Source organism: Bos indicus, chromosome 3, assembly GCF_029378745.1.
Source record: "Bos indicus isolate NIAB-ARS_2022 breed Sahiwal x Tharparkar chromosome 3, NIAB-ARS_B.indTharparkar_mat_pri_1.0, whole genome shotgun sequence".
Classification (NCBI taxonomy): Eukaryota; Metazoa; Chordata; class Mammalia; order Artiodactyla; family Bovidae; genus Bos; species Bos indicus.
In genome coordinates, this window is record NC_091762.1 from 6283301 (window position 1) to 6295369 (window position 12069).

At 39.6% G+C, this 12069-nt stretch overlaps 1 protein-coding gene across 2 annotated transcripts; it reads right to left on the minus strand.

Annotated features, from left to right (window-relative positions):
* Window positions 1-2135: 2135 nt before the first annotated feature.
* RGS4 (regulator of G protein signaling 4) lies at window positions 2136-8990 on the minus strand. 2 transcript variants are annotated; one of them, XM_070782646.1, is made up of 5 exons: window positions 8809-8985; window positions 5880-5984; window positions 5510-5571; window positions 4756-4922; window positions 2136-4365 (listed from the first exon to the last, which is right to left on the minus strand). In XM_070782646.1, the coding sequence occupies exons 1-5, from the start codon at window positions 8850-8852 to the stop codon at window positions 4126-4128; spliced, it is 618 nt and encodes a 205-aa protein (XP_070638747.1). In that variant the 5' UTR covers window positions 8853-8985; the 3' UTR covers window positions 2136-4125. The 2 variants fall into 2 exon arrangements, with proteins under 2 accessions (XP_070638747.1, XP_070638752.1); XM_070782651.1 differs by lacking the exon at window positions 4756-4922 and having other exon boundaries at window positions 8809-8990.
* Window positions 8991-12069: the final 3079 nt, after the last annotated feature.

A 12069-nucleotide genomic window follows, 5' to 3' on the forward strand; every position in this document is an offset into this window, starting at 1 on the left:
TACAGAGGAGCCTGATGGGCTGCAGTCCACAGGGTTACAAAGAGTTGAACACAACTGAAGCAACTTACCATGTAACACATTATATCTCTAGTATTTCTTTATCTTATAACTGAAAGTTTGTACATTTTGACCATCTTTGTCACCATACAAAAATATTAATTATTCTTGACTATATTCCCTACACTGTGTATTTCATCCCCATGACTGACATGACTCATTTATTTGGTAACTGGAAGTCGGTAGCTCCTAATCTCCCCCACCTATATTAGTCATCTCCCCACCACCCTCTCCTCTGACAACCACCTGTTTGTTCTCTGTGCTTATGACTGTATTTCTGTTTTGTTATGCTTATTCATTTGCTCTGTTTTGGTTCTTTTGCTGTTGTTGTTTGTTTGCTTTTTAGGTTCCACAAATAAGTGAAATTGCTTTTTTTCTGACTTATTTCACTTAACATAGTACCCCCTAGGTTTACCCATGTTGCTGCAAATGCCAACATCCCATTCTTCTTTATGGCTGAGTAATATTCCACTGTATATTTACATACCAAATCTTCTTTATCCATTCACTCATTAATGGACACGTAGGTTGCTTCCATATCTTGGCGATTGTTAATAGTGCTAAAATGAATAAAGAGGTTCATACATTATTTTCAAATTAGTGGGGTTTTGTTTCCTCTAGGAAATACCCAAAAGTGGAATTGCTGGATTGTATAGTAGTTCCCTTTTTAATTCTTTGAGGAACCTCCATACTGTTTTCCATTTTGGCTATACTAATTTACATTCCCACCAACAATACATGGGGCTTCCATTTTTTCCATATCCTTACCAAAACTTGTTAACTTTTTGATACTAGCCATTTTGACAGGTGTGAGGTGATATCTCATGGTTTTGCTGTGCATCTTCTTGATCATGAGTGATGTTGAGCATCTTTTCATGGATCTGTTGGCCATCTGTATGTCTTCTTTGGAAAATATCTGCTCAGATCCACAGCTTATTTTTTTTTAGACACTTTGTGTGTGTGTGTGTGAGTGTGGGTTTTTTGCCACTTTATTTTTTATGAAGGATTATCACTTCACAAAATTTTCTTGTGTTCTGCCAAACAGGGGCTCTGTCACATATTTTTTAATTGGTTTTTTTTTTTTTTTTTCTCTTTTTGATGTTGAGTTGTACGAACTGCAACCTCACAGTCTCTGTGAGAGTCTGACACACCTAGAGTGTGTGAGAATGTTGGCAGCTTTGTGCATTTTGGAGTTGCAAGAGTTTCCTTTAAATATTTATGAGGAGTTTGGATTTCTTTGTGTATTTTTCTTAGTATACAGTTCATTGTTTTCATCGGATCCTTAAGAGGATCTATTCCTCAAAATAGCATAAGACCCTTTGTCCCTAACACCTTGTAAGCATGAGAGAGGTAGGGGGAGGGGGGAGGTCTCACGACAATACCTACGACCGTAAATGCGAACGTTCTATGACGTTTTTTCGAGGGAAAACAATGCGTAAAAGAAGAAAAGCATTCTGAGCCATTTTGGCAGGGGTCTGTTTATCTGTCATCTGTAGCTCCCCTGCTCCTGCTCAGTCCCCTCCTGCTTCCCTCTTCTCTCAGTCAGTCTGGAAACGGAGGTAGAACAAGTGTCGCTCTGGGAGGTGAACTCTATCCCTTGAGAATTTATTGAGGACCTGCGCGAAAACCACCAAATCTGCTCAGTGAAGTCTCTGAAGCCAAGACTGCCTCAGTTCTGTGAATAAAGGCAGACAGAGCAGTGGCAGGAACCAAGACATAAACAATTTTCATTTTCCACTTTCTTTCCCAGAGCCGGCATGGGAGAGATAAAAACCTGGTGACTAGCCATTTTCTACAATTGCCCCACACTCTGCTATTATTTCTCATAACATGTCTCTGTGGATCATTAACGTGTTTGCAAGCAGATAGCTTTGTATGAAGTATTTATTTACCCTTATTATTAAGTTGTGTGTGTTTCACTGGATGCATCCGCTTTGAGGCTGTTAAAGCACATGATGATAAAAATGGGCATGCGCATGGAAGGAGTATTCTGTCCATGGACCGTGAGCAGGTAAGCTCAGCATGCCAAATAGTGATGAAATAAGGAGCAAATACAATGGAAAAACACACTTGAGAAATGTATTACATAAAATAATTTACTTCTCATTCAAAATGACCTTCCCGACCTATTGGTGAGACAGCAGTCTGTGAGTACAGATACGGTCTGAAAATCATGACAGTTCTAATAGGGCAAGACCGATAGAGTTACACATTTGGATCCTGGAGTTAATTAGAGACAAAGTGTGGAAATGTGTATAACAGAAAGAGACACTGATGAGAAACTCTGGAGGCATGGAAAGCAAAACTGCTAGAGATATAGAAAGGGTACAGATGAGGAAACCTATAAATTTAATACAATGAGACTTTTATACACACACTCCAATGTCTTCATTTTACAGCCCATTGTATTGGCTTAAAAACCACAAAGGTGTCCATGTTTGTAAGTTATACTGGAAGAATCAGTGCAGTGTTCATGCGTGAATATGTGTGCACGTCAAAGGCAGTAATTTTAGAAGAATGAGAAGAAAATTACTTCCTGACCATTCATTAATAATTCAGGTGATACCTTGCACCTCCGTTTATAAAACAATACAACAATAAAAACATTACACAAAACATCATAAATAACATAAATGAGACATTTTCAAGTATTTCATGTGCCTTGGAAAATTCTAAACAGTAGTTTTAAAATTGATATCCTTTTTTTCTTTTATCCCTTTTCTCTCTCATTTCATCTCAGAGCCTAAAATGAAATGCTTTCAGCCTCTGTTAGTCCTGATGTTTGGGATTCAATGAGCCAGGTTCCACCTTCAAAACAGAAATTTATGTGGGCTTTTCAGTTTGTGAAAACATGTTCTCCCCTTATAAAATGTAATCTTTCCCCTGATGCTGGTTTATAAGGAACAAGTATATAGCTTAGAGCTATGATGGGGGGAAACAACCACAACGAATTAAGGAGCGTCATCTAATGGCTAAAGTTCTCAGGGAAAAACAAAATGAGAAGAGCACCTTAATCAAGAGAGGAAAAAAGAGTAGGGGATAAGAGCATTAACCTTTAAATTCTGTGCCCCTACTAAACCAGCATCTTATAGTAGGTAGAGCTGGCAAGGCTTTACCTGTGTTTCTTCATTCAGTTCAAACACTCTTTCTCCAACTCCATACCAGCCTGGCCGCTGCTATTATGCATCAAGCACCCAGGCAAAGAAGGGGCGGCCAGCAGCTTGGGGACTCAAAAGTGCCATTAGTGACAACCGGCCAAAGACAGCACTGTGTCAGACAGGCGTAACATTTTTTAATGTTTGCTCCTTAGAATACTATCCAACTTGGAAGCTGTCGATGGTTGAATTAAGCATGAAGTCCATGCTTCTCCAGCAAGACTCATGGAGTTTTACAGAATCAACTTTCCGCAGGTTAGCATTCCTTTTGTAGCCTGCAGGGCAGCTGGTTTAGTTTGCTCTGTTCAGTTGCAGAGTGAAAGGCAGGGGATCAAAACATGTAAATATGTTCACACAGTCTAATTATGAGCACCTTGGGTCTCTCTTGTCTATTCTTCCAGAAATATATATGTATGTATACATGCATACATATATACAGACTGCGAGTATGTATATATGTGTGTATATATACATACACACACACACATGCACACACAGAGATACATAAAATAGATCAACCCCATCTAAACATCTCAAGATGTTTACAGAACACATGTGCCTATGGATGTCAGGTGAAGCGTACCAACCATGAACCAACCAACCTGAGGTCACACTGTTGGCAGGAGAGAACTGCCAAATCTTTGAAAATTGAGACCCACAAGGCCCTATTCAGATATCTGCTCACATGGCACATTAAAGGAAATCTGAGACAACTGGACTGGGATGAGGTCCTGCCCTGATGAACACCAAACTGTTATCTACTTTTTGTATGGGAGTGACTCACACATAGCCAGCAGCATGAACACTAGGCTGCAATGTGGAAAAAGCACTGGTGCTTAATAAAGATTATTATTTGGCCTCGGGTTTTCCGGGCATAGTCTTGGCATCTCAGCCTCCCACTGCTGAGTGAGGACTAGGCGCACTGGGGGACCAGGGAAGCACAGTCTGTGGAACTCTTTGCTCCTTTCTGCTTCTCTGACCCACAGCTGGAAAGGTTGACCAAATCAAGGTAGAATCGAGATTTGAGGAAGCGGCGGTATGAATCCTTTTCCATCAGGTTGAAAATCTTCCTCTGAGCCTCGTCGAAGCAAGTTATTGTGGGCTCCAGCATGTTCCGGCTTGTCTCCTCCCTGGTGCAAGAGTCCAGGTTTACCTGAGGGGCAGAGGCCAAAGGTCCGTTACACATTTTACCCCATGAGGATGGGAGGTTGTGAGCTCTGTACGAGTGTGCACCATCTATACCTCAGGAGCGAATAAAAGGACACTTGGCTCCACCCTGGCACATGTGAGAGAACCCAGGGAAATATCTCCCCTTATTTCTCACAAACTCGGAAGATTCATTCAAAGCAAATTCATGAAGGCAGATAATCTGAGTCATCTAGATGAAAAAGCTTTTTACTTAACGAACTTATTTGAGGCCGTCAAGATTGTCATAACCTGCTCCACTGTTGTAGCTATAACTCACATCATCTAAGGATCCATGTTATTGAATGTCTAGAAAGTTTCTTTAAGATCTGTACAGTTCTCTTCCATGTATACTTACCTCTTTGGTTGCCTGGACTGAGATGAATTCATTATAGATCTTTTTGGCCTTGGGACTTAGTTTAGAGGGTGATTTGATTTTCTTGTATTCTTCACAGCTGATCCAGAAGTCAATGTTCTCCTCACTGTATTCAGACTTCAAGAAAGCTTTGAAAGCTGCCAGCCCACCTGTGGCAGAGGAGAAAGAACCACAGTTGTCACTGCACTGGTGGACACTGTATTGCAAATAAAGCTGGGGTACTTGAGGGAACAAAGCATTGGTTCAAATAGTTCCCTATCTCCCCTGCTGGAGGGATTACTGAGGGTCAGAGAATTTTAATCTACGTTTGATATCCGTTGGATACCATTTATACCTAGTGCTTCTTGCTCATGGTTTGAAGTTTCTTTCGGGAACATTTTATGCTTCTGAGATACCTATGCTGCCCCTAATTGCCAAAGTGAGTTTGGGAAGAGAAACTGAGGTCAATTCTGAAAGAAATCTAACTATTTGGAGTTTTTCCTCTGCCCTTTTTCAATGTGGTGAGAAAGATGGTTTTCCACATGGACTATGTATGAGCTTTCCATTGCATACCACAAAGATCTAGGGTATGGTAAAATTTTAAGGGGACTAATTTTTCTGAGCCTGAAATTTAGGAGAAATCAAAGCCTTTCTGTAATTCCTATCAGATCAAGTATAGTATGAAATAACTTGTCTATCCAGCATGCTTTATCTTCATCTTGGGGAGTGGTGGATGGTGGGAAGCTGTCATACTTACATTCATGACTAATCAAGTTTTCCAGTGATTCAGCCCATTTTTTTACTTCCTCATGGCTCACCCTAAAGACAGTAGAGAAAAAGAATAATTTGAATGCTAAGATATAAAATGGGGGCAAAACATTTAAGATTTTTAATAAAATGCAGAGATTTTATTTTTCATCATAACAATGAGACCTGTTGTTGAATAGGGCAATCTTTTCACTAGATGTATGGAAATTTCAAATGCAACCATAATCTTTGTGAAAATGGAGGCCTTCATGATCCAAATCTAGGTTAACTAGGGACATAGCTTCTTTTTCCCTCACAGAGCATCTCTGTCATCAGATAGTTAATACTCAGTGGCTCTTCGCCAAAGCCTTTTCTCTTACCTCTGACAAATCACCACTTTGTCCTTCTTGCTGTGTGAAGAATTATGTTCACAGGAATCTGACTTCTGCAGCAGGAAACCTAGCCGATGCTTCATATCTTTTGCACTGCACACAAGAAGGGGGAGAAACAGAATAATGACAATCAGTTCTTTTAAAAAGATACCTTATTGGTACAGTTCAGAGTCCATTACTAGTAAGGAGGCAGAGGCAGTTTATTTAGGAAATAGGAGTTGAGGATGGCAGGAACTCTCAGGAAAATGAGATTCACCTCTGCTTCTTCCTATGACTCACTGCAAAACTTGGAGCACAGCCTCCTTCATCTGTAACTGGATTTCTGACCCTTCAGTCTACCTGTAACCCTGTCATTTTGACCCATGGAACACTTAGGTATCTTCAGGAGAAACATAATGCAAACTAGACGGTTTTCTAAGTTTTAGGAGTTGAAGAGCAGGGAACCCTGCAGTATGGCATCTGGTTGTTGCATGCCACCTTCTGGAGGGTGGTTGCTATTTCCATCTGCCTCATTCTTAGCAGAGGAATGTAGGAGCACCTCAGGAATTAAAGGTTTGTTCAGTTTCAGCCTGGATGTAGTGAGCAAGTCATGTTATGGGGTATACACAGATGCGAGTGGCTCCAGCAGAGAGGAGAGGGGAATGAGGTGGTTAACTCAAAAGCTCAGGCTGAAACCTGAGCTCCTGCAGGCTAGCTTCTAAAGACTCTCCTGCTTCCCTTTGAAATATCTACACTCTAAGGATATTTATACTATTAAGGACATCTGAGACTGAAAAACAATAACAAGGAGAAGCATCTAAGAGTCATCACTGAAGCTCGTGACTAGAGCAAAGCTTCCAGGTTATGGCTGCTGTTTAATAGGTAGCTAGGGTATGGCAGCGCACATGACTTACTAAAAAGGGGGGGCCTTCTAATAAGCTTTTAGCTCAACTTCCTCATTCTTTATTTGTTCTTTTGCTTGGATCTCCTTTTCTGTAAAAGCGGAGACATAGTTTTAAAGTGAAAAATGTCATTTTGAAGGAAATGAATGACTAATTGAATGACTAGATGTTTTTACTTAGAGAGAGGAAAATAAAGCCACAAGGATAAAAGGACACTTTAGGATGGCTACTAATATATTAGTTCCTTATCTATGTGCATTTCTCCAGGAAGTTTGAAATCCATTATGTTCTTCTGCTGCCCTTAAAACAGTATTTTCTCTCCACCCCCACCCCCAAGATTGTTCTCCTTTCTCTGTTTCCTCCACTGCTTATGGGCTACAAAGTCTTTCTTAACAATAGCAAAATCTAAGCATGAAGCCTAAGATGATGATGTAAGCATATTGTGATCTCATATTTCCATGTGCCAGGTCTGGCTGAGATCTGACAGTTATTGACCGATACGGAGTCATTTCGTGAAGACCGGGAAGCATGCTTAGCAAGCACATTACACTTGTCCTTATAACACAATACAACCAAAGAAATAAAAGTCAAAATGACTCCAGCGACCTCTGAAGTAAGAAGTCTGGATGTGATCTGCCCTCCACCACCCACCACCTAGGTGACCTTGAGCCTTTCCTGTTCCCTCTGGAGCCTCAGGCACCAATGTGAGAATGAAGGTGCTGCTAAGATGATTCACAGTTCACCAGTGAGGGAAGGGGAGAGCAGTGTGCCCTGCTGACACACACGTTACCGCCTCAGGTTACCCTCTTAGCTCCTGAGAGTAAAGCTCTAGAGCAATGATTTATCTGTCTCCTAAAATATTTACCAGAGCAAAACTTTCACCTGACATTCCTGTTTTCATGATTAATTTTATATCTGAGTTAACTGAAGCTTGGATTGATTTGCTCTATTCAATTCAGGAAATTAATGATGGAGGTCAGAGCCACGGTTTTCATAAGCACTCTCTGCCAGATCCTCCTGCTTCATTTGAAAGCAGCCACGAAAGAATGGGGAAAAAAGAACATTCTTCGTATTCCTGAATGAGAGGAGGTAAACTCCTTAGGATTGTATTAAAAACTGTGTTTTCTGAGATAATTCTAAATTAAAATTTAAGGTGATTTCTATTTGCAGAGGAACATGAAAGGGGGTAGTACACCTATAAAATGACTTTTTACCTTTAACTGTAAGGTTAAGTAATGTAAAAGACACTAGTTTTGTATTTTTTAAACTGGCTAATATATGAGCATCTTATGAAAGCATTTATATGTACTTTTTTAAAAAAGGCAAAGACATAGGACCAGCTGCATATCTTTGTTTGTTTATTAATCAAGAGACAATAAATTGATAAAACAATGTCTTTAAGGTGAGACTTTCCACAGAACCCTTAGCTGATTGGTTATGATCAGTACTTGACAACCACATGGCATTTCCAGAACTAGGGTAGGGAAAGAGATAACGGAGATCTAGTTTTGAGACTCTTATTTTACTGTAGCATTTGCTTTTAAGAACAGAGAGTGGAAGATACTGGAGCATCACACAAATAGCACAGTGCCTTTCTGGTGATGTAGCCAAACTTCAGTCTGGAGTATCTTCCCCAAAGTGAGATTTAATATACCATCAGAAAGCCCAGACCCATGATTCCATGTGCCTCAGTGATAGTCAAACAGCAGTAATCACAGGTAGCGATATTACAGACCACCGTGCATAGTCCAAAACCTCATATCAGTCCTTAATTAGAACTAGCTTGGTTAGAGGATTAAAAGAGTCTTCAAGATCAAGGTCATAGAAAACAACATATAGGATGCCAAAATCTGGAGTGAACACTTCCACAGTCACAATTTCTAGCTAGTTTTAAAGGAAAGCTAGGAGGTCGAAGATTTCTGCATCAGGTTGTTTCTAAATCCAAAGAACCAGGTTAGTAAGTAGAATATGCAAATAACTTAAAGTCTATTTGAAAGTTTAATGCAGTCTGGTTCAGTGGCTGAAAATAATCTTACCTCCTCAAGCAAGAAGCCGGCAGACCCGCAAGTCCTTTGCACATCTTGCGTAGTGTGGGATTCACGACAGGAAAGAAGTGCTGCCGGAGGAGCTGTGGCTTCTGTTCTGAGCGCACTTTGCCTTTTCTCCGGTAAAGATACTGTCAGAATCCTCTGAGCGTCTCCCTCCCAAGCCTGTAGGGGTCTCTTTTATAGCCCAGCCGCGACCGTCCAGCCAATCAGATAGCAGGTCTGTAATACCAGCTCCTCTCAGCCTCCTTCTGGCTCTCCATCCTCTGCAAGAGATAAGGAAGAAAGGGCTGACGCAACAAAGCAAAGTGAAGGGGCAGAAATCTCCTCCTGCCAAATAGACATACAGAAAATATAAACTTGCTTACTGTCTCTAAGGCTGTCTCAGGTTTCAAACTTCCAAGGAAGGAAATAAGAAGTGTACAATGCTTCAAAACACGGGTTTATTCATTTGTCTATAAAAACAATGTCAAGGAAATTTGCCTCCTGGAAGGAAATGACCCAGCAAGAGTTTCTGGGCTTACTTTGGGGCTGACACTTAACGTCCTTCCTCTTTCGGGTTAGAAATATTATACCATCCATGGTCCAAAATCTGATCCTCACTGTTTCCAAAAGGGTGTGGGCAGAATCACTGTTTCCAGGCAGAGATTTGCAGAAGTTGATTTCTTGGTTGTCACATCCACACAGGGATGTGGGGGAGGAATAGCTGGAAGACAGGCAGTTATACGCCTGGCAGCATAGAAAACTAGCTTAGGGAAAATAGATTAGCTACATCTGTAATCAGCCTGACTGTGGAATACTTTTCTAGAACTCTTACTAAGAACAAGATTCAGCCAAGCACTGACAATCTCTTTTGTACATGCATATCTCCTGCAAAAAGCTTCAAAACAGCAGCTTGAAGACAAGAACAGAGAATAAAGGAACAAATATAGACACCTATTCTTATTCAACAGTGGATTTTTATCTTATTATGTCTTATTCAATTTGAGGTATACAGACTAATATTTCAAAATATTGAGAAACAGGGAAACATAGGAGAAAAATATGTAGCTTGCCTTTCATGTTACCAGGGTTCACAATGAACATAAAAATATCTAACCCTGCAGCTGGTTCTAAACACATGGACAATTAGTATCTTTTGTATACAATATGATGGATCAAATACTTCAAAGAATCATGCAGGTGTTTCACATCTTGTAGCTGTAGCTCAAACATTCACATCAGAGTTATAGAGGGATCTTCTCCATATAGGAAAGCTATGAGGGGAAGGAAAAATTAATTGGCTATGTCAGAACTGAACAGCTTTCACTTTGAAAGCAGAAAGTTTCCTGATCATAAGATATAGTAAACTGTGCCTTAAGTATGAGAAGCTGAGGCATCTAATTGTTTAGGTGATGAAGATGAAAAACAGATGGGTTACAGTGAGATACAAAGGGACTCTAGAATATTAAAGGGAAAGTGGTAAATAGGAATGCCCCGACCACGTATGTGGCTCTCAGCGTCCCCTCACTGACCCCATCCGTGTCCCAAGCCCTGTCTATGGCTATCAGAACAAAGAGATGGCTAAGAAATATAAAAGGCTGGAAAGACCACTGTCTCCAGAAGATACCTTTAAATTACAGGAAAAAATCTTTGGTTTTCTCACATGAAGATAGAAAAATGTATTAGATTAACAACAGGGCAACTTTTCTTTGAACATAGAACCAGTGAATTTCTCTGTGAAGTTGGTAGCCATTCTTTGTGGTGTTGTGGAGGGGACTATAGTGCAATGCAAAATGACAGAAGCTGAAGAAGGTAGGCCCAGAATGATGGATCAATCAAAAATGGCATCCAAGAGGAGAGACTAATTAATTAAAAGGGAGAAAAGGTCACCCAAAAATGGACCAGGGGCTTCTTTGCTTACATGGACATCAAGATAGTGATCACTTAAACAATTTGATTTTGGAAACATGAATGAAGATTTAATAGGATATTAAGGACCTAGGCTAAAGAAAAGCCTGATTTGTCATGAGTTGAATATAAATAGCTTCAATAGATGAGCTGAATAAGATTTAATACAACCTAGACTAACACTTTAATTTTACCAAAAAGGAAACAGAGAGAAGGTGACTTGCTAAAGTCACAGATTCCCAGTAACAGGGCTAGTTTCTTGACATTAGATCATGTGGCCTTTTTACTATACTAACCTATCACTCAATTGTCTTATCAAATGAGATAGACTATGTAAACAGAAGTAGTTTATGTAAAGTTTATGTAAAGTGCTATGCAAATATTTTTTATTGTTACATTATACACAGTAGATAACAAAAAGTAATATTAATTTCATACATTTACTTCCAGGAAAACTCACTCGTCTGTCCAATTTTTTTTTTTTTTTTTCTCCACAACAGTAGGAGCTGCTGCAAACCTCACAGCTATCTTTTTCTATTAAAACCAGGTCTTTTTGGCTTTGCGACTAGTCCATTAATCTGTCAAAGCACTTCACATTTATTTACTTCTTTAATTATGATTTCTTGCTTTCTTAGGAATTTTGATATTTCAGAGTGTTTGGAAAAGCTTTTCATAATGTATTTTTCACTATGGGAGGCAAATATTGGTACATCATGATACCTTGACAAATTTCCACCCTCTTTCTCTGACATGCAGAAAGCATTACACTCTATTATTCTAAGACCTGTCATTCCTGGATGATTCTGGTGATGTGAAAGAGCTTTATTCTGAAAAGATTTAATTTTTATTTATTCACTTATTTAATACATATATTTTGAGCTCCTACTCTGGGACAGGTACCGTTTGAAGAACTGCTGTTAGTATGATGAGCAAGCAAACAGGGTCCCCACCCTAGTGGAGTTTTCACCCCAGTAGAAAAAAAGAGTCAGAAAATATAAAAATAATTCTAGAGTCACCCATATCATGAAAAAAAATTGACAACTGATACAAAAGAAACTGAATAGCAAAGGGTGTATCTGGGAAAGTCCTCCTTGACCAAGTGATATCTGAAATGAGATTTTGATGGCTGAGAAGGAATAAGAAATGAGAAAAGCTTAGGAAATATATACCAAATAGAGGTAAGAGCAAAAGGTAAACAGCAAATAGAGGTTAGATAAAAAATGAAAACATTCTTTATCTGAACTGGGAAGGGATAAAAAGGGCCCAGCATGGATAGAAAAATGTGAACAAGGAGAGAATAACATGAAGTAGAGATGGGAAGGTGAAGGCCAGGTCTTGCAAAGATTTGTAAGCCAAGGTCCA